Below are 21,259 nucleotides of genomic sequence, written 5' to 3'. Positions count from 1 at the left end.
GGAGGGGGTCATGGTTCCTCTCCCTTCCCCACCGCCCCACTCCATCCCAGGAACAGAGGCCGGACACAGGGCCAACAGGAGCAATAGGACTTTAATAAACAGAACCCATCCCAAAGCCATGATGACTTAACAGTTGTTCTCACACCAAAAGAGGGTAGAAAACCAAGGGCTGGCCTGAGGCTCAGAGCAGGAGGCCATGGGGAGGGAAAGGAGGGGTCTTTCTTCCACCTGTCCCTCCACCCCCAACCTAGGTTTGATGGGGGCATGGGTATGTCCATTTGCAGGGAGTCTTTGTGCTTTACCCCAGGGCTAGGGGGACTACATGTGATGCCCCTCCCAGCCCCCTCTCCCCATGCTGCCCTTGACACTCTGGGTGTTTGCATCCCAGGCAGAATCTCTACCGGTATTGTTGCCCAGTAGTTTTAGACCCTCTCCCTCAGACCCCTCCCCAATTCCAACACTAGCACCATGGGGTGGGTGTGGGGCAGGGAGGAGAGGCAGGTGTGACAATTGCTTAGAGAAAGATTCAACTAGAATCCAGTGAATTGTGCTCAGTTCTCTTTACTTCCTACGACCGAGTACATGGGTCACGGGGTGGGGTTGGGGGGAGTAAGGGACGTGGTACATCCCCTCTGCCCCCCAACACACCTGCACACAGGATGGTGGTGTTTGCAGCATCACAGGTCATGCAGGTCATGAGGGGAGAGGAGCAGACACACAGACACCCACAGTGGGCACCATACAAAGAACACTCTCATGCCCCCATATACACAGCTGTACATGAGGAAATCCTCAGGCCCCATTCTTCCCTCTCCCCTGTCTTGCTTGGCTCCCAGGAAGGGGGAACTGTATTGCTTTGAGAGAGCCACCTTGGGGGGAAGGAGCCGCTAGCAGAGCAGCCCCACTTCATCCCCACCCCCACCCCAATTTGGCACATCTGCAAGACACATAGCATTGAGGGTAGATACCCTCACTCCTGGGCTCCCATGGCTTCAGGAAGGATTTTGTTCTCCATTCTTTTCCTATCTTCAATAACTGACCCCTCTCCAGCCAGATTCCCCCCTCCCTTGGCCCTGGACACATACACAATGCCGAGATATCCAGGTGTGACAAAAGGACGAGGAGATTAAGGGTGGGGAGCAGGGTTTGGAAGCAGAGACCCCACCCTGAAGTGGGGGCAAGACTGGCACAAAGCTACTTTAGTGCAATTGGAGATGGTGCCCAGAATGAGGGGGAGCCAGTTCCCCAGGAGCCAAGACAATTTTCTTGGCTCCCCGGGGAAGGGAGGCTCAGAATGGGCAGTCCAGTGCTCAGGCCCAGGGGGAGTGAGGGGGGTGGGAGGATTGGGACTGGGAAGAATCCACCCTCACTAGTACGTGCCCTCCCAAGTGCTAGGTACAGTTTCTATCACTTCACAAAAATGGGCAACAGCAGCCTTGGAGTTAGTACCTTCAAGTAGTTAAAAAAAGCAGCACCCCCCACTACCACCCCTCCCAGCCCCTGCCCTCCCCAAACCTGGCGTTTGGTCACTTCTCTGGGAAGGGATTTGGGGGAGACAAGCCAGACCCTCCTCTCAGACCTCTGGCCTTGGACCTCAAGTATTCATTGCCTTGACCCTTACTCTCCAGTGGAGTGCCAACCTGACCATGCTAAGGACCCCTTGGACAGAGAGGGCTGGAACCACTTTTACCAGGCAGAAGAAGGGGCTGCTTTGTTCTCCTCCCCATCCCCCACATTCTGAAAAGATAGGGGTGGGGAGATCCCCAAACTATTGTTCCCCCCGGGGGGGGGCTTCTGGGCTATTGTCTGTAAGGCTATTTTCCTTTGCTGGAATCAGGGAAGGGGGAGAGGATTTAACACACACTGGGGACCAGGGTTGGGTATGGCCAAGGAGGGGAAAGGAGGGAAGGACTTCCTTACTGGAACATGAGGTCTGCTGGAGCTGTTGTTAACAAAGAAACACTTGTGTGCATAATATTCAGATTTACCTTCTTCCCTCCAATTGACCACCCCTCCCCTGCTCTCCAGCCCAGCTCTCAGGATCGCTTTAAGGACTCTAGAGAAGATACTGGGGGCTCTGCAGAACATTTCCCATGGCCCTCATGTCCTCATTTCCCCTTCCAGGCCAAGGGAACGTATGGGTGGTCCAGTGGGGCAACATTGGTGGACATTGGTGGAAACAGTATTGAGTTTTCCTTTGGTTACATATTGAAGGCAAAGGTGAGCTGGACTTACAGTCTAAACGGAGGGGGTGAAGAGAGGGAAAGGGTCCTGGGGTGAAATGAAGGAAGGTAGGCCCTCCTCCATTCTTCCACCCCAAGAAACACAAGTCTTATTGGGGGTGGGAGTCCCTCAGTGTTATCTCCCCCACCCCCCACAGCACCAAACAAGAAGAATAGAAGCCCCTCCCCTATGGGCTGCCCCCCCCCCCAACCTGGGCTGTACATTCAGTGGTTTTCAGCAGTCCTATGGCTCGGGCATTGCAGGGTGGGGGAGGAAGCCCCATCAGTCTCAGCTGGACAAGTGGCAGTGACCCTGGTCTCTATCTGTTCTACCAGGACCCACAATTTGTGCCTTTCTTTTTTGGGGAGAGGGAGCACCCTCCCCTCCAACTGCCCAATGTCCCTCAGATCAGAAAAGCCCCCAAAATCAGAAACTAAAAACTGGCTCTCATTAGCTGTCTTTCCACTTTCCTACCCATTTCCTTTGTCTGTATCCTCCATAGCGCTCTTTGCTGGGACCCTGGGGCTGCTCTCCAGGACCTCTCTAGAGAGGCTTTTTCCACAAAAAGTGCTTATTACTTGAAGCAAGTGCTTTAGAGCTTTTTTTTGGGGGGGGAAGGAAGGGGAGGGAGGAGAGCCTAGGGAAGGAAGGGGAAAGAGATGTCTACTCCCTCCCCTTCCTGGAGAAGGACTGGGGGCCATTCTGCCTTTGTTTAATTTCTCCACACCCGTTTAAGTCAAAAAGGTTTAAAAAAACCCTGAAAATTAAAATAAATATGCAGTGGCCATGAGTATGGGACAAGATGCTTCAAAAACAACAGGGACTTGGGAGCCCAGGGCGGGGCAGGGAATTTCCTTTGGCATAAGGAGAGGAGGCTGCTCATCCCCCAGGCCCCCTCACCAATGACATGAGGAGGGGCAAACAGTTTCCCTTATTTCCCCAGCAATGCTGACACTGTGCTGAAGGGGCAGCCACCAGAAATCTCTTTTAGCAAAATAATGGGGCGCTTTGCAGACACTCAGATTCTTACTGATGTGGCTGAGCATCAATAAAGGAGAACACGACTGACACACAGATGGGCCCCTCTGGAGAACCTGGGTTGTCCCTTCCACCCAACTCCCTGCGTCACAATGAGAATGGGGAGGGAGAGTGAGAAGGCTTCCAAGAAAATCAGCAGAGCGGGCCGGGCGAGGGCACTTGGAAAAGCCAAGCAGGGATTGTTTTTGAGGGGAGGGGCTGCAGCCCTTAGAGAGAGGTCACATTGATTGTCATTTAGGGAAGGAGGGAGTGTGGGAAGGACATAGGGGAAAGGGGCAGCACAAGGCCCTTTGGCTTTAACAGGATCGAAAACTAAAAGCTGCACAATCCTTCTCACCAACAATGGTCATTTAGAAGTTTTGAAATGGTTTTAGAACAATGATTGGGGAGGGGGGGCAGGTGAAGAGAATAAGGGGGACAGAGATAGTGGGGAACACAAAGAGACCAAGAGGAATGGCAGAGATGAGGTCTCAGACAAGCTACAGAGAACTGGATACATGAAAAGTTGGGGGATGTTGCAGAGGAAGGGGGCCCTGGGATGTCCCCTAATGCCCCAACATCATTCTAGGCAGAGATGGCAGAACACAAGTCTAAAACAGAAAAGTAAGTACAACTGTGAAGAATGCAAGCAAGATTGGGGGTGGGGTGGGCCCTTGTGTTTCTCTGTGGGGAGACAAAGCACTATGTAAACGAGGCCACTCTAGTTTTTGGGAAACAATACTGATGGCAACTGGGGGATACTGAGGGAGGGGAAGGGGCATGGCCTCTGTTCAAGTTATGTGTCTTGGCTCCTGGCTGAGGTATTGCGTGTGAGGAAGGGAACACTGGATGGAGGGGCTCAGGGGAATACTCTGGGAGGCTTAGCTGGGAGAGGGATGGTTAGGGCATTTAAGGGGACCAGGGCCAAATTCAATGCTACATTTAGAGAAAAGTTTGCCCCCCTCACCTTCCCTAGTTTGGTGTTGAGGGTGGGGCTCTAGGAATCCTGTTAGTGCAGCCCCTGGCCCTCCCCCACACGCCCCTGTCACTGGGAGTCAGGGGCTCTCTTCTGCCTTCCCACTTCTAAGCCAAGGGCCCGAGCTCTGGAGGAGGGCTCTAATCTGCCCCTGCCCCTCCCACCATCTTTGGCTTCAGATCTGCAGTGATTGGGGGTGGGCGTGTTCTTGGACATAAGGGGACGGTAGAGGCAGAGAGGGAGGCCCAGAGGAACTATGGATAGGGAGGCCCTCCTTCCACACGCACATACGAGCACATGCTTGAAACATACACAGGGAATACAAGAGGGCTGTGGCTTTGAAATGGACAGGAAATTCATCTGTTTCTTCTACTACAGGGTGAATGCTTACTTAAAAATTCATGATGAGCCTAAGTGGAGAGCTGAGGAGGAGGGAAGCCACAGCGATGCTCTCCCCCAAAGGAGCTAAAATGAAGAAGCGAGGTTAAAGTGCATGGTGAGGGGGCCAAGCCGGGCCAAGCCGGGGGAGGGGGGCAGAGCCAGCCCTTGATTTGCATATGAGGAAGTGGGGAGAGAAGGGAGCAGGTTTCAGAGTCCCAGGTACAGTAGTTGTTGCTTCAAGTGTTTTGCATTTGAATCGGAGGGGGTGGAGGGAGACAGGGTAGACTGGAGGGGAGAGGAAGAAGCTCCAGGCCTCAGTGCTAAAAGTCTTCCCCCCACCACCCAACTGCCCCTAAGGGGAGTGGGGAGACACCTCCAGAGTGCTCACACAGTACCAGAAATTAAGGCTTCTCACTGCTTCGGGGGTAGAGAGGCTAGCCGAGCAGGAAGGGCAGTGATCAGGATGGGGACAGGTAACTGCCTGGCTCCAGAGGCAGGAAAACTGGAGAGAGGACAAAAAGGGAAGAAGCGGGAGGGAGAGAGAGAGGAGGAAGAGAGGGGTGGAGCTGAAAGCAGACTGTCGGGGAGAGGCGGGTAAGACAAGGGGCAAGGGTGGGCAGAGCTAAGGGGAGCCAGGCATTTAGTAATTTTCTCAGATTACTTGGCAGAAGGGCCTGCCCTGGGGGCACCAAGAGCATCTGGGAACTCCCTGGTAGCCCACTAATACCCTGCTCAGTTTGGGTGGCAGAGGGGTGAGCAGTTTCTCTCCAACTCTTTCCCTCCTTTCCCCTTCACTTATCCCCACTCCCAGCCCCCCCATCACCCAAGTCGTGTTCTCCTTTAAAGTGCCCTATATTTATAGACATTTTCTAAATAAATAGAATAAGATATTAGGTCACCAGTGTGGGGAGACCCACGGAGGATCTACTCTGAGTAGCAGCCGTCCAAGCCGATGGCGCCGTGCCGCTCCTGGCTGTAGGGGCAGGAGGCCCCATGGGGCAGGGCACCGCAGCCACCCACTGTCTTGGCAGCGGCGATGCCACAGTTCTTGAGCAGGCTGAAGCTGAAGGGGCTGACAGCGTCCTTGGGTGGGAAAGGCTTCATGGTGGAGAGGATCAAGGCCAGACAGTCTGCCACATCTTTGTTGGGCGCACAGGCCAGGGCTGGAGTGTGACCTGCAGGGCACATCAGGGGAAAGTGAGGTATGGGCCCTTCAATCTCCTCCCTCACCAGCCTGGCTCCCTACAAATCTGTGGAGGTGAGCCCAGCCAGTCAAGTTTTTCTAGAACATTAAGTGTGCAGGTAAATGCACCCTTAGCCAGGAAAGAGTATACACATTTGTGTGTCTGGAATAGGAGGGCAAGAAAGGAGGGAGCAGAAGCATGCCTTCCTGAGAGTTCTGATGGCTCTCCTTTGTTTCATCCCAAAAGGGAAGCCCCGTCACTTCGCCTCCTTTCAGTGACCCCAGAATGAGTGATGGGGGAGCCCGGGCCCTCTACCCTGAATAGCTCCCCAGTATAGTATCCCTGACCCCAACCCAGGGGGGGCTCTGGGCCCCACCCCACCTTCTTCATCCACAGCCAGCACTGTGGCCCCACGACTGAGTAGTGCCTGCACCACAGAAGCCAGGCCATTCCGGGCAGCGATGTGGAGTGGCCTTGGAGGAAGGAAAAGAAGAGGAATAAGTTAGTGGGGCACTCAGCTGTCCTTGCAAGTTAATCCAGAAGGGTAAGGCATCTGCAGTTATCCACTCAGGCCTCCTGGGATCCCCTTGCCCCTGGGAGTACCCCTTTCTTTTTCCCACCTGCCACCCCAACCTTAGGCCCTCTTGTGTGAACACTCACATCTGCAGTGCACTGTTGGTGGCATTGATAAGGCCAAGGTCTTGAGTTTCCGCCAGGATTAACAGGGCACATTTCTCGTGGCCCTGAGAAAAAGTGGGGGAAGGAGGGCATAAAAGGATGGCTTCTAAAGGGAGAACGAAGTTGGTAGCATAGGGGAGACAACAAGCATTCCTGAGTGTGACCACAGTGTCAAGAACCCCCCCTGCCCACACCCACACCCACACCCACACATCTACAAACATGGTGCTTCCAGTTTCCTTGTCTTACCCACCTAACCAATGACCCTTTCCGCCTCCTCTCCTGGCGTGACAACCTGCCACTATCCCCTTGCCCACCCCCCATGCCTGGTTCCATATCCTCTCAGGGATGTTGCTCCCGACCTTGCTGCATGCCAAGTGCAGGGCAGTGTTCTTATTCCCATCCAGCACAGTAAGGTCTGCTTTTGCTTGATATAACAGAAACTCTGCCGGGGGAAAGAGAAAGATCATCACAAACCACACAATTTAAGGCCACAGAGCTACCCCTACCTTTTCAAGTTTAATAGGCCCTGGACTTCCTACCTGACACATGTGCCCACCATCTCAATCTCTCCTTACAATGCTCTTAATCATCAGCTACATACTCCTACCCTAAGTACTCCCAAATCCTGCTCTCAGGTAGAGGCCAGCCCAGCCCAGCCCAGGAAAAACTCCCAGGTGGGCTTCTTCTGCCCATGCCCTCCCACATACACAGCTCCCCCTCGGGCATGCGTGGCACGCACCGACAGCAGCGGTCTGCCCATTCTCAGCTGCTGTCATGAGAGCCGTTCTGCCAGCCTGATCAACGGCATCCACCTCAGCTTGGTGCCTCAGCAGCATCTGGAGCCCAGAGACATTGTCTGCGAAGGCAGCAGCATGAAGGGGGGTCCTGCAGGTGGGGGAGGGAGTAGAAAAAGCAGGGGAGGCTACTCAGCCTAGGCGAGTCAGGCTAGTGGTGACGGGGGTGGAGGGAACTTAGTACAGGGGCCCAAGTGATCATTCTGCAGGATTTGGTCACTCACCGTCCTTTGGCATCTCGGCTATTCACAATCTTGGCACCCAGTGCTCCCAGGAGCATCTCTGTGGTGCTGTCCTGGTTGTTAATTCTGAAGAAAGAGAGAAAGGAGTATTACTGAGGGGAAAGAAAAATTGACCACCTGCCTCTGGGTCCTGAGTCACTGCCCTCTGGGGATGGGATAGGAAGGAGTTCACTCACACTGCACAGTGCAAAGGAGTGAAGGGGTTTCCTTCTAGGTATGAGAACGGGCTGTGTTCAAGTAACAACTCCAGACAATCTTCATGTCCTGAATGAGGGCGAAGAGAGAAAGGAGGGACGGAGAACACGGGAGAAAGTAAGAACGAAGCTCCCTCCTTCCAGTCTGCAATCCAGCATTCTCCCAAATCAATCCCATCATACTCCCAGGTCTCAGTTTAGCTGTCTCCAGCCCTGACGCACATTCAGCCTTAGTCCCATCCCCTAATCCCCAGTGCCCACCCATCCCCAGGCCCCTGACCAGTGTAGGAGGCCCAGTGCATGGGAGAGTAGCCACTGTAGTCCACTACTGCATCCAGGGGATCTGTGGAGAGGGCAGCCTGTAACAAGGTCCTCAAGACAGCTGTGTGGCCACAGGCTGAGGCCAGGTGGATAGGTGTCCTGCCCTTAAAATCTCGGCATAGTACAAAGGCGTCATGGTCCAGAAGGGCAGCCAGGCAGTCCTCACAGCCAGTCACCGCCTATGAGCCAGCAACAGGGGTAGTTAACCTATCTCTCACCCCGAGTACTAAGAACCTGACCCTGACCACTGAATGCTGGGGTGAATTCCTCCTTTTCTTCACCACCCACCATCCTGTCTATCAGTGGAAGCCAAACGGCACGAACATGATCGATCCCAAGGCTCTGACGTGGGAGATGACAAATAACAACAAGAGGAAGAAGAAAGGGGCCCAGGAGAGGGAGCTAAGGAGGAAGAAAGTACAGGGAATGAGGTGGTGAAAACTTTGAAGTCCGTTAGTCATCTGTCCCATGGAACAGGTCAAGAGTATTTAGGGGGAAAGAGTGGGTTGATGGGGATACACGAGTGTGTGAGCTACATACATAAGCACACATTATAAAAATAATAATAATAGCTCACATTTACATATATATATATATATAATTATATAATTTTAAGGTTTACAAAGCACTGCACTTTGAATAACCCTGCGAGATAAGTTCTGCCAGAGTTAATAACCCCATTTGAGAGAGGAGGAAGCTCAGCGAGAGCAAATGACTTGCCCATGATCACAATGTGTTGGAGACCATATCTGAACCCAAGATTTCCTGATTCCAGGTTCAATGTTCCTTCTACTACACTATGTGGTCTCCCAGCAGGATGTCAGGAAAATAGAATGGAGGTTTTAATAACCTACCTAGAGGACGATAAGATGGCTCACTGCCCACGGCCACACTGGGGGTCCCCAAATTGATTCCCGAACACTGGTTGGCCCATGCAACTAAATCTTCTACCTGTTACCATGGCTCTGCCTAGCAAGATCTGTCACTCACCCCACGGTGCAAGGCAGTTCGACCCCGGCGATCAGCTGCATCAGCCGTTGATCCTTTTTCTAGCAGGAGATGCACACAATCTACATGGCCATTCATGATGGCCAACATTAGTGGGGTCCTGAAGGCAGGACAGGAAAAGGGAAAGAGTGTCAGGCTAAGAGATGAGAAAGTCTGCCATAAACCAAGGCATCTGGACCCTCAGCCCCTACACTCACTGTCCATGGGCATCCATGACATCAGTGATATCGGCTCGCTCTCCACTGTCAATCAGCAGGTGCAGGGAGTCTGTGTGACCAGAAGCAGCTGGGGGAAAAGGAGGCATATCAGAGCAGGGTGGAGACAGGGAATGAAGAACGGAGACAGGCCGAGGGAGAAAAAGGGACCAGGGAAAGAGACAAAGGGGGAGAAGTCCCAGAGAAAAGCAGTCAGGTCATAAGAGGGGCAGTATGGAGGGTTCTTCTGGGGAAGTCAGAAGAGGAAGGGACCTTATGGGACACAGAATAGTGATCCAGCACTGGAACTTAATATCCCAAATGTGATTCAGAATAACACCAAACAAAATGGACACAGAACTTGACAAAGATAGTTCTAGTACTCTCCAGATTGCCTCTACCCTCACTTTGGACCTGCATAAACAGGGGATTGCTAAGGTGTAGCAGAGGTGTTTAAATTCTGGCTTGAAAAATTCCCCAGTTCCTACAACTAGACTGAAACATAACTGGGAAATATTTAACAAAAATAAATAACAATACAATAAAACAGATAATGCTGATTTTTGGTTTTCTAAGCCAAGAAGTGGGCAGCAGGCATTGGCTTCTATTTGAGTTTGAGGCCAGTGGTATCCAGTAGTGCTGTCAAAGTCAAACAGAAAAGGGGTGCCACTAAGCCATACATGAGGATGCCTGCAGGCTGCATGGTGACTTAGAAAACCACATATTAACATTATCGATGTTCCACTGTATTTTTATTTATTTTGTTCAATATTTTCCACTTCTTTTTCACCTGGCTCTGACCCGTTTGACCCCTCTATCGTACAGAATGGCTGCGTGAGTTTCTGAGAGGCCCCTACCGGCAGCATGGAGGGGTGTCCACTTCCGCTTGCGCTCCTTGACCAGGGCAGAGGCTCCATGGGCTGTGAGCACCTCCACACACTCAGTGGAGCCTCGTTCTGTGGCCAGGAACAGTGCAGTCCGGCCTTTGTGGTCCCTCACATCCAGGTTCACCAGCGTCTCTGCCAGTGTCTTCAGTGCTTCACAGTGACCATTATAGGCCTGGGAGAGCACGGGAACCAAAACAGAGCTAGTCCTCGAGGTACACAGTCAATCCCTTACCCTTACCCCCTTACCCCCTGGAGGGGCCCTGACAAAATCTCTCCTAAACTGCTAGGCACCACAGGCTTGACATTTGTGCTTAACTCTCTTTCCCAAGTCGGTGCCTACCCAGACTACTGCCCTCAAGGCCACTCCCCCAAAGAAGGCAAAAAAAAAAAAAAGAGGACTCTAAGCTAGGAAGAGGACTCGGGGGTGCTGGTACCCAAGGCCATGGTCCCATGAGGGAGGTGCAAATTAGCACAGAAGAAGGACTCACAGCTAAGTGCAAAGGGCTGACTGGAATGGTGTTCTCCACATCTTCCAGGCAGTTAAAAGACATTTCTAGGAGCTGAAAAGGATGAAGTGGATGTGAGGATCGGGAGCTGCCTGAGGGATGCCCCCAGCGTCCTCCCACTTCATCGTGAACCCCGCCTCTTCTGGATCTGAGGCCCCGGAGGCCATGTCAGGTCCCTTTAGCTCCCAGACCTTTTCCAGAACTACCTCCCACCTACCAGCTCAAGGTTCTGTCTGTTGCCATAGGCGGCTGCATAGTGCACGGCTGTGTAACCCTGCCTGTCCCGCAGGGAGGGGTCTGCACCGTTATCCAGTAAAAACTCCAGACAGCTGAGAGGAAGGATGCATATCAGAGAAGGACCCCAGGAGAACCCAGAGCTCGAGCTAGAGATAGGGGCAATGATTTTCCACTACTCCCCGGGACACACCCTCTGCTCCAGTCCGGCTGATTCCTCACCTGTTGTGCTCACTCCTGTCCTCCCTCCTTTCCCTCAGGTGACTCCCCACATTTGAGATGCCCTGCCCTCTCTCAAAGCTAGCTTAGATGCCAGCTTGTCCATAAGACATTTCCTGTCATCTACACCAGCCCTCCCTGGTCTTCTCTCTTTTAATTTCCTGCCTCCCTCAGCTACAGTTCCACTGACAGGCAGAGTGGTGAGTGGAAGAGCCTCACTCCCTCACTCAATGGCCATGTGACCCTAGGTCAGTCACACCACCTCTCTGGGCCTCAGTTTTCTCATCTGTAAAATGGAGACAATGGCCTTACACTGCCTCCTTCATAGGCCTCAGAAGGGTCAAACAGAGTAACTGTTTAAAAGCACCTCCAGACTCCAGACAGGAATATTGCACAAGTGTAGACCCATCATACTACCTCAATCTCAACTGGAGCATGAGCTCCTTGCCTCACACTCCTTGAGGATCCTGGGGCCCAGCTCGATGTGCACTGAATGCTGGTAGAGAAACAGACTAGGGGGAGCCCAGGCAAGAAAGACAGGACCCAAGGGACATAGGTGATGTGGGGACTTGTGAGGTCCTTGAAACTACTCACAAGAAGGCCTCCTTCCTCCGGGATGCCTTCAGTGGCTCGTCCTCTTCAGGATCGTGGCTGGTGGCCGCATGCGGCTCCGCTCTAGGCACAAAGAGCAGACTCAGTGTGGACAGGAGGGAGGAGGATGCTGGCTGGGTGGGTGTGGCGGTGAGAGAGGGAGACTCACCTCCGGTAGGTGTCGGAAGCGGCAGCATAGTGCAGAGGGGAGCAGCCTTTACAGTCAGCCTCATTGATGCCTGCTCCAGCAGTCACCAGTGTCACCGCACACTGGTAGCTGCCATTGGCGGCTGCATAGTGCAATGGGGTCCTAGGGGAGATGGGGAGGGGGAGGCAAGGCATTAATGAAAACCTCTTAACTCGGCTAAAAGCCAAGTCAGAAGCTATCCGTACAATACTCATGGCCCATCGAGCCCTTCCCACACACCTTCCAAACTTATCTCTCCTTCTCAAGTCAGCTCCACTGCTCAACAGCAAATTAAGACATTCAACATTCCTGCAAAGAGGGGGAGGAATGAGCAAGGGTTAAGAAGAAATTGGGACTTTCTGAGGAAGAAGCAGGCACTCAAGGAACTCCTGAATGGACAAAAAACAGCTGGCACTCCCTACCTGCAGGTTCCATTGTTGGAAGCAAAGAAATAAGATTGGGCAAGAGGAAACAATGACCTGCAGGACTCAGTCCAGTTCTCTTTCCCAGAGCACAAGGGCAAGGGAACTCACCCTCCAGAAGCAGCAGCATGGAGACAGGTTCGGCCAAGGTTATCAGGTGTGTTGATGTCAAAACCAGCAGACAGTACATGTTCATTGCTGAGTGAAGACACAATGCTGTACAGCTGACCTGCGAGGGGAGAAATCTCCACAGTTCAGACCTCTGGGCAATAATCAGAGAAGGGATGATACTATTACCCACCGATCCCCAGCTAGAAATCCAAAGAGGACGTACCTGAGGAGAGGAGCTTACGACAACAGTCTGAGAATCCAAAGAGAACAGCTAAGTGCAGGGGGAACATGTCATGGATGCCTCGCCTAGAAAAAGGAGAGGACAGCAGTCAGCCCTCGGGTCAGCAAGGCGCTGGGGAGAGCGAGCGGCAACTTCTTTTGTCCCAGCACCACCTAGGCTGGGCTTTGAGGGCTGGGGAGGAGGGAGACGGCTCACCGGGCAGTATCAGCACCATTGGTCATAAGGGTGCTGATCAGCAGCTCATGTCCATAACGGGCAGCCACATGCAACGGTGTATTCCCATATTTGTCAGCACAGTCAATCTCACTGCCTGAGAAAGATATATACTAACTCAGACACAGAACAAACCTTAGGATTGAGGCTGATAACAAGCTTTGGAAAGCAAACCTATAAAAAGTCAGGTGATAGAAAGTGCCTGATCATAAGACAGAGAATTAGAAAGAAAATAGGCAATATTCTATATTATCTAGGATGGCTCTCTGAGAAGGAGAAAGGAAAAGAGACATAGGAGAAAATTTAAGCAATGTAAAAACAAAAGATATCAATAAAATTTATTTAAAAGAAAGAAGTCAGGCAAGAATGGTCAACATAATAGAATCTTTGGAAAGCCCAAAGATCTAGAATCCCTATGGAAAGGAAGACAATTCATAATCTCTGAGGTCCATACCATTTTGGATAAGGATCTGAGATCGGGTGAAACGCCCATGGATGGCAGCCATATGCAGGGGACTCTTTCCTTCCTTGCTCTGTAGAAAATAAGACCCCTCAGTATAAAATAGAGAAAAGCCAGACACCCAAAGAACCAGTCCTTGGGTCCAGAAAGATCAGGTAAATTTGCAGACCCTGATGCCTTGAGCCCCTGGTTCAATGTGATCACTGTGGGGAGCAACTGGGCATTTCCCTGGAGACTTGCCGAGTATTGCATAAGGTTCTGAAGGGGAGGGAGTAACTATGGCTTTAAACTCTGGAAACTCTTTCTAGTAGTTTAATAACATGGGAATTTCCCAGGCTTGTCTGAGCAAGATCTTTCATCTTTGTCCCTGCAAAACAGATCCCCACATTCCATCACCAGTTCCCTTCTCCCCACTACTCCAGGGCCTCCGCCCTCCCAGTCACCTGGAAATTGACATCTGCCCCGTTATTGACCAATAGTTCCAAGCAGAGTGCACCATTAGTGGAGACTGCAGCCACATGTAATGGAGTAAATCCCTTGTCATTGGGCTGGTTGACGTTAGCGCCTGCATTCACCAGCTCGTTGGCCACAGCATCCTGGCCCAGGTAGCAGGCGATATGCAGAGCTGTGTTCCCATAGGCATTGGGCTCATCGATCTGGAATGGTGGGGAATGCCAAAATAGGGAGGATGGCATACCTGGCCAAGGAAACCCAGAATCCCAATGCTCCAGTTTCTGCCTACTTAGGTCCCCAACTCCCAAGATCTGTGGCTGTCAGTACTGGCCTCTCAAACTTCCCTGGTGCCCATACATCCACCAAACCTAAGCTTCCTTAAGCTGACCTTGTCTCCCCACACAACCTCTTCTACAGTTCTTAAGCCCTTGATCTTAGTCCCCCAGCCCCCTGACCTCAGCCCCGAGCCGTAGCAGGTGCTTGACCACATCAATCTGGCCATTGGCAGCAGCTGTGTGGAGCAGCCCATAGCCCTTCCGGTCCTTGCAACTAGGATCTGCACCCCGGGCCACCAACAGCTTCAGGACCTCCAAATGCCCTAAGGGGGGGAATGAGGAGAAGATCAGAGACAAGGCAAAGCTAAAGAGAACAGAGAATAAACTCTGTTCCAGGCACCCTACCCCAGAATTCCCAAGTTCTAAATTATGCCTATGTAGGCCAAACGCCTTTCCATCTAGATTCTTCCTCACCTAAAAAGGCTGCCCAATGTAGTGGCTGCCGCTCCTTTTTGTCACAGACATTAAGACTGGCCCCCTTGTTCAGAAGCAGGTTCACCATCTGTGTGAGAACAGGGGACACTTCCATTCAGAGCCTGGCACAAGTCCCTTTCCACCCTTTCCTGTCCCTAGCCATCTTATACTAAAGCTTCTCCACTTTCTCAGGAAACTGAAGAGAGAAGTGACAAAATGCTGAAAGGACCATGGACAGGGACTAGTGGGGAAAGCAGACACTAGGAAAGGGAAAGGACCAGGAGGTGGGCATGGGAAACCAAGCCCCACAGCCACAGTGTCTGGATGCCCCAGGCAGTGAGTACAGTCCATACCTCCAGGTGCCCACTGTGCACGGCATGGTGCAAGGCACTGCGCCCGCTTCGATCGGCCACATTCAGGCTGCTCAGCAGCGGGGCCAGGGCTTCAGCACATTTGGTGGCCCGGTTGGCAGCAGCCACATGCAGTGGTGTCTGCCATAGCTTGTCCCGGGCATTCACATCTGCGGAATGTGCTAGGAGCAGCCCCAGTACTTTCTGTGAGTGGGAATTTGTCAGGACAAGAACAAAGAACAGGAGGTGAGGGGACAAATTAGCACGGGCTCCTTAACCCCAGAAATGAAAACAGCTACGACATCCAGTAAATACAGAATCCCTTCATCCACAAGATCTTACCCCCAATTCCCCTAAGAAAACACACAAACCACTTTAACACCAACTGCCAGTCACCTAATCCTTCCTCATCTTTCCAGGGTAAACACAGACCCTTCCTCAAGCACAACTAACTCCATTCTCCCAATCTTGGTAATCTTATTACCCCTCACATCCCTTCCCCAAGCAAATATAGACATCCTAAAGACTCCTCGACCTTCCCTACCCCCATGGGAATTCCAGGGAAAATAAAGCCTCCCACCTTCATGTACACACCCACCTTTCCACAACCACTAAAATCAACCTCAATAACAACCTAAGAAAACAGATGACCTCCACCCTCATTGCCCAGTCAAAACGTTGTCAGCCCCCTACCCCTCAATACATTAGCCTCAGCAACTCCTCCTGAGCACAGGGCTCTGACCTCTAGGATGATGGCTCAAGCCAGGCGAGTGCCAGGGTAGCCCTGGGAGGGGCCCTCTCCTCTTCCCAGGGCCCAAAAGGGGAGCAGGCTCTAGGGTGGCCCCTCAGGGAGGGATGAGTCATTTAGGCCTGGCATTGGAGCCCCCTGCAGTCTGCCAGCAGAGTGCTAAGCTGCCCCTGACGTCAAATCAGCTGGCAGAGCTCAGCCCCCCATAAACAGCCTGCCCAGAGGTCAGGAGGGAGGAGCCAAGATCTGACTTTCCAGATGGTACAGGAGATGAGACTAGAGAAGGAGGCTGACAGAGGAATAAGACTCCACCATCCACCTCCTTTAGCTATTCCTTTCGGGAAGAAGTGCCTAGCTGACCCTACCTCATTCCTAGAGGCGGCAGCACGATGTAGGGGGGTCAGCCACAGTGTGTCCTTAGCATTGACATTAGCACCTAGGGAGAAGCGGGGAGGGGTGGGATTGGCAAAGAGAACGAGGGTGCAGAAGACAGCCCCTCCTCGACGGGTGGCCCCTCCACTCCATGACTCCTCTTTTACCTGACAGCAGTAGCAATTGGAGGATGGGGACATCTCCTACATATGCAGCAGCATGCAGAGGGGTTCTTCTCTCTTGGTCCTAGAAAAGGAAAGGGCCGTGGCTGGGTCGAGCCCGGGCCCATCCCTCCATCACCTTCCCTCGGCCCTGCCCCTTCCCCGATGCTGGGGGCTCTGTTCCGGGCATGCTGTCTCACCCCGCCAGAAGGCGGGCAGCGGAGGGTTCCCCCGGCCTGGGGGGGGGGAGGGAAGGCCGGGCGGGGCCCCGGGCGGGGCGGGGCCAGCCCCCCGCCCCCCACTTGTGGGCGCCTCCCCCCGGGGCGGGGGAGGGGGTGGGGGCCTGGCTGCCCCCCCGCTCACCAGCACGTTGATGTTTTCCTTCTGCGAGAGGAGGGAGCGCACTTCCTCCACATCCCGGCTAAAGATGGCCTGGACCAGGGGCGGCTGCGGGGAGAGAGCGGCGGGCGGGCGGCTCAGGGGGCTGGCCGGGAGGGCGCCGCGAGGGGTCCGGCGGGAGCCCTGTCACCGCCGCAAGGGCAGCGGACCGCGGAGGCGGGGCCGGCCGGCCCTGCGGGCGGGCTGGGTGTGCGCGATGCGGGGCGGCGCGGGGCGGGGCGGGCCGAGGGGAAGCCGGCCCGGCCCGGGGTGGGGGCCGCGAAGCGGGGGCCCGGGGCCGCGGGAGGCCAAGGCGCGGGCTAGGCCTAGGCCGCACATCCCCGAGCTCGCGTGGCGGCAGCGGCCGGCGGGCGGCGGCCAGCGCGGTGACTAACCTGGTCCGTGATGCTGAGGATCCCCATGGCCCGGCCCAGGCTCCGTCCGCATCGAGCTCCCGGCGGCAGCGGCGGCGGCTCCACCGGGGACACGGGGCAGCGGCAGCGGCGGCGGCAGCGACGGTAGCGGCTGCTGGGAGAGCGGGGCCCCGCCTACCGGGAGGCGGGCGAGCGGGAGCCGGCAGCACCCCCTGGCGGCCACACCGGGCCCCGCAGCTCCGGCCCCCCGGACCTCCCGACAGGGCCTGCCGGCCCCACCGTCGTCCCGTAGCACCGGTGGCGACCAGACCTGGCTGCGCTCCGCCCCCTGGCGGCCAATTCTGGCTCCACAGCGCCCCGCGACCGACCCTGCGGCGCCCCCTAGTGGCCGTACCTAGCTCCGCAGCGCTCCTGGCAGTCAAACCCAAGAGCACAGCTCCCTCTGGTGGCCAAACCCCAAACCGCAGCGCCCCTGGTGGCCAAACAGCCCTGCGGCGGGTCAGACCCTCCCCAGGGTATTGCCTTGATCAAAAAGGCGATGGGGAAGTGGCGGGGAACTTTGGAAATTTAGCGTTCTAGGATTTAAAACTGGAACAAATTTAGCAGGCATATGACCGAGGATAATTTCAGAACTGGAAGGGAACCCAGAGGACTTCTAGGCCAATCTCTTCATTTTACAAATGAAGAAACTGCGTGGTTAAAGGACTGGCCCTACAGGTCACACAACTAGTAACAGAGTTGGGATTTTAACTCAAGTCTTCTGACTCCAAATTAATGCTCTTTCCACCAAACTATGTCTTCCTGGGAAAAAAGCTGGAAAGACTCTTTTTACAAGCTTATAACCTGGTCAGAGAGTTAAGATGCACATACTTCAAAGAGGTACAAAACATTTCCCCCTCCCAACAGTTGGGGAACACATTTTCCCCTATGCTACCTGGATCTCTGGGGAGAAAACAAAACTTTCACCCCAGTAAATTTACTTCTGAAATGTGTGTAGCCAACAGACCAAAATACTTCCTTGCTTGCAGGACTCAGCAATTAAACATCACAGTAAATACATTGCTCAGCGGCCCACCAGGATGGTAGAGTAAGAGAAAGCAGCATAACCCATCATCTCACAACTACTCCACAAACATCTAGAAAATGGACCTGACTGAATCCTGATGGGGAAATCCAAGAAGAAGAAAAAATCATGGAGTAATTTTTCCAGCCCAGGTTGGTACAGGAGAACAGAAATGTCTTCAGATTCTGGGGATAGGGTCTAGCTAGGAAGGCATAATGCAGAGCCTTCTAGTGCAGGGACTGAATGAGGGCCAGGGTCTGCACACTAGGGCAAGAAGAGCTCTATCACAGAGGGGCCTGATACTGTCCAAAGAGCAAGTAGAGATGCCGCCTGGAACATCTGTCCCTCGTATTCCAAAGCTAGGTTACAGATCCAGTGCAGACTGAGAAGATGACCTAGGTCTAGGGTCCTGGACAAGGAACAGTTGAGGGCTGAGGTTCTACAGTACAGAAGGGGCAGGAACAGAAGCAGACAGTGGCTGTGTGGCCCTGACCCTGGGAGAATAGTGGGATTTCAGATCCTACCTCCAGACCAAAAGACAAAGGAGAGCTTGCAGTCTATCACTCTGAATATGCAGATTCTTTTGGATTGCTGACAGTAGTTGAATCCTGCAGCTTTCTACTGGAGCTCCAACCAGGGGCACGTCCACAGTTATGTTGCTCAGACCCAAACTCAGATTAGGAGGTTGCACAACTCAGACCACAAAGAAAGCAATGAGACTTTGCCTTGCATCAAGGCCCTAACACAGAGTCTGAAATCCAGAAGTAAAGCTAGATTTCAGTAAGAATGGGCAAAGAAAAATAGAATCTTACCACAAAGAGCTTTTATGGTGTCAGGGATACCCAAGACACAAACTGAGAAGAAGAGAATGTCTCCAAAACATCTACATGCATAGCCTCAAGGTAAAACACAACTTGGGCACAAGTTCAACTAGAATTCCTGAAAGAAATGAGGCAAAATGATTTTTTTTTAAAAAGTCACAAAATTATTTTATAAATGAGAGTGTTAGAGGAAAAATTGGAAAAGAAGTGAGAGCTATAAGAAAAGTCTTAGAAAGAGAATTAGCAACTTAGCACGAGAGGTACAAAACTTACCTAAGCAACAAAATCCTTGAAAATTAGAATGGACCACATAGAAGTTAATGATTCCATGAGAGAACAATATATTACTGGGCTGGGTCCTAGCTGTTGAGGAAAATGTTTTGTCTTTCTATTCTTCCTATGTTTTCTTAATGAGTATTCCTTTGTAAAAGTTAATTGTTGTTAATTGGTTAAATGATATCAATAATACACTGTAACATGAGCCCAAGCCCATACTATTATTAGGAAGATACTCATTTCCTCCTCAGGTGTATGTTTAGAACCCTAAGGGAAATATATACCTGGTCAACACTCTGGGGACCCAACTCTTCAGTGTAGGTGGGAGTTGGACACAGTCTCACCTCCATAACTTCCTAGCTATGTAATATAGAGCACGTGACTTGGAATCTCTGAGATGTTTCATTTGCAACATGAGGTATTTTGACTGGATAATCTCTAAGGTCCTTTTCAGCTCTTAACAATGTATATATTTAATTTATATATTGATATATAATAGAGAGTTTGAGACAAGAAGAGGAGTGGATGAACTAGGGGAGGAAGGACAACTTCCAGAGGAGAGCTTTATCACTAAAGGACTGGCCCAAACACATGACCCAAAATAGCCCCTGGAAATATGAGGAACGCTAGTCAGAGGATGAACACAGGTCACATGTCTGGGTCTAGGATGGGGTGAAGGTGCATAGAAGGCACTTACTGGGTTCCATGAGTAGCTGGAAGAAGAGGAGGAGTTATTTTTATCATCAAACAGCATAGGAAGGAGATTCCCCAATGAAAGAAAAAGGAACATAGAATTGTAGAGACTTTTTTTTCCTGAGTCCAGTAAAAAGAACCTGGGGGGAGGGGAGGTAAGTGGGAGTCAGGATACCCAAGTTTGAAACTTCAGGCTCAAAGAAGCTTGAAAAGACCTCTCTAGAGACTGGATTTTATTTCAGAATTAGTGAAATAGAATTCAAGGCAAGTGTTTTACTGTTTCTGTGCCCAAGTTTTCATTTAGTTATTCATTTTTGGATTCAATAAATGGTTTTGAGGACCTACTGTGTGTAAAGCACTGTATTTTATTTGTTATTGGGGGAGGTACAAAAGAAGATAAAAGTTCTATAGTTTATAATCTTGTTGAGGAGATAAACACATAAGAAACAAATAAAGGATGTTTACAAAGTATAATATAAAATGCTAGTGAAAATAGCATAAACCACAAAGGAAAGTATTGAGTGATGATGTAAATAAGATTGAGGTAATCAAATTGGAGTAAAGTTAATCAGGGAAGGCTTCTTGGAGGAGATAAGTTTTGAATCAGAACTTGAACTGGTAAAGGTGAATTGGCAGAGAAGGAGCAGGAAATTTAGGAGTGAAAGTACAAGGGGCAGTAATTAGCAAATACAATTTTTTGGGAGGATAGCAAGCAAATTGGCCTGGCAGAACTAGGGGGAGATAGAATGTAAGGAAATCTGTGGTAGTGAAATCAGAATACAATGCAAATGAGGACAGGGATTCAATCCTATATCCCAGTTAATTTTGTTCTATTCTATGACCAGAGATTGTGTCCCAACTCAGTTATTCTAGGTCAGAGGGACAGGAGTGCCTAGCCAGGCAAGAGAACATGGGATATGGGCCCTCAATGTAGCAAGGCAATCCTTTTACATGTCCCTAATTGATTCACTATCTCATGAACCACAGCAGTTTTTCCAAACCTTTTCATCCCTCCTTGAACCTTCTATCCCTCCTCCTCTCCAACCCTCTCAGCTGAAAACCTTTCCTTATATTTTTGGGGAAAAAAAAAAGCTGAGTCCATTCACTAAAAGCACCTTTTTCACCCCCATCCTTATCTCACATCTCCACAGGCTTTCTGCCACTATCTCCTCCATCTCTGTCTCACTTCCTTTCCTTTCATTCTCCTTTTAATTCTTTTCTTTTTTCGAATCTTTTTTTTGGTGAGACAGTTGGGGTTAAGTGACTTGCCCAGGGTCACACAGCTAGTAAGTGTCAAGTGTTTGGTCCGAGGCTGGATTTGAATTCAAAGTCCTCCTGACTCCAAGGCTGGAGCTCTATCCACTGGGCCACCCAACTGCCCCTTCCTTTCAATTCTTTAGAGTCTGGCTTCTGACCTCCTCATTCACTGGAAACAACTTTCTCCAAAGTTATTGATGATCTCTTCATTGTGAAATCTAATGGCCTCTCAATCCTCACACTTCTTGATCTTTGACACGGTCAGTCACCCTCTTCTC

General features: G+C 51.7%; 1 protein-coding gene across 1 annotated transcript; it reads right to left on the bottom strand.

Annotated features, from left to right (window-relative positions):
* Positions 1 to 73: 73 nt before the first annotated feature.
* ANKRD52 (ankyrin repeat domain 52) lies at positions 74 to 16,959 on the bottom strand. Its single transcript, XM_027854934.1, has 28 exons — positions 16,893 to 16,959; positions 16,483 to 16,566; positions 16,126 to 16,204; positions 15,952 to 16,022; positions 14,842 to 15,042; positions 14,489 to 14,576; positions 14,195 to 14,337; positions 13,730 to 13,942; positions 13,281 to 13,359; positions 12,809 to 12,923; positions 12,596 to 12,678; positions 12,373 to 12,490; positions 12,080 to 12,148; positions 11,822 to 11,962; positions 11,656 to 11,736; positions 10,826 to 10,937; positions 10,591 to 10,662; positions 10,073 to 10,274; positions 9,219 to 9,306; positions 9,004 to 9,121; positions 7,973 to 8,192; positions 7,675 to 7,762; positions 7,481 to 7,564; positions 7,202 to 7,347; positions 6,822 to 6,904; positions 6,442 to 6,524; positions 6,163 to 6,254; positions 74 to 5,772 (listed from the first exon to the last, which is right to left on the bottom strand). The coding sequence occupies exons 1-28, from the start codon at positions 16,917 to 16,919 to the stop codon at positions 5,522 to 5,524; spliced, it is 3,231 nt and encodes a 1,076-aa protein (XP_027710735.1). The 5' UTR covers positions 16,920 to 16,959; the 3' UTR covers positions 74 to 5,521.
* Positions 16,960 to 21,259: the final 4,300 nt, after the last annotated feature.

Source organism: Vombatus ursinus, unplaced genomic scaffold (assembly GCF_900497805.2).
Source record: "Vombatus ursinus unplaced genomic scaffold, bare-nosed wombat genome assembly UNPS02010769.1, whole genome shotgun sequence".
Lineage (NCBI taxonomy): Eukaryota > Metazoa > Chordata > Mammalia > Diprotodontia > Vombatidae > Vombatus > Vombatus ursinus.
This window is presented reverse-complemented; position numbering and strand designations above follow the sequence as displayed.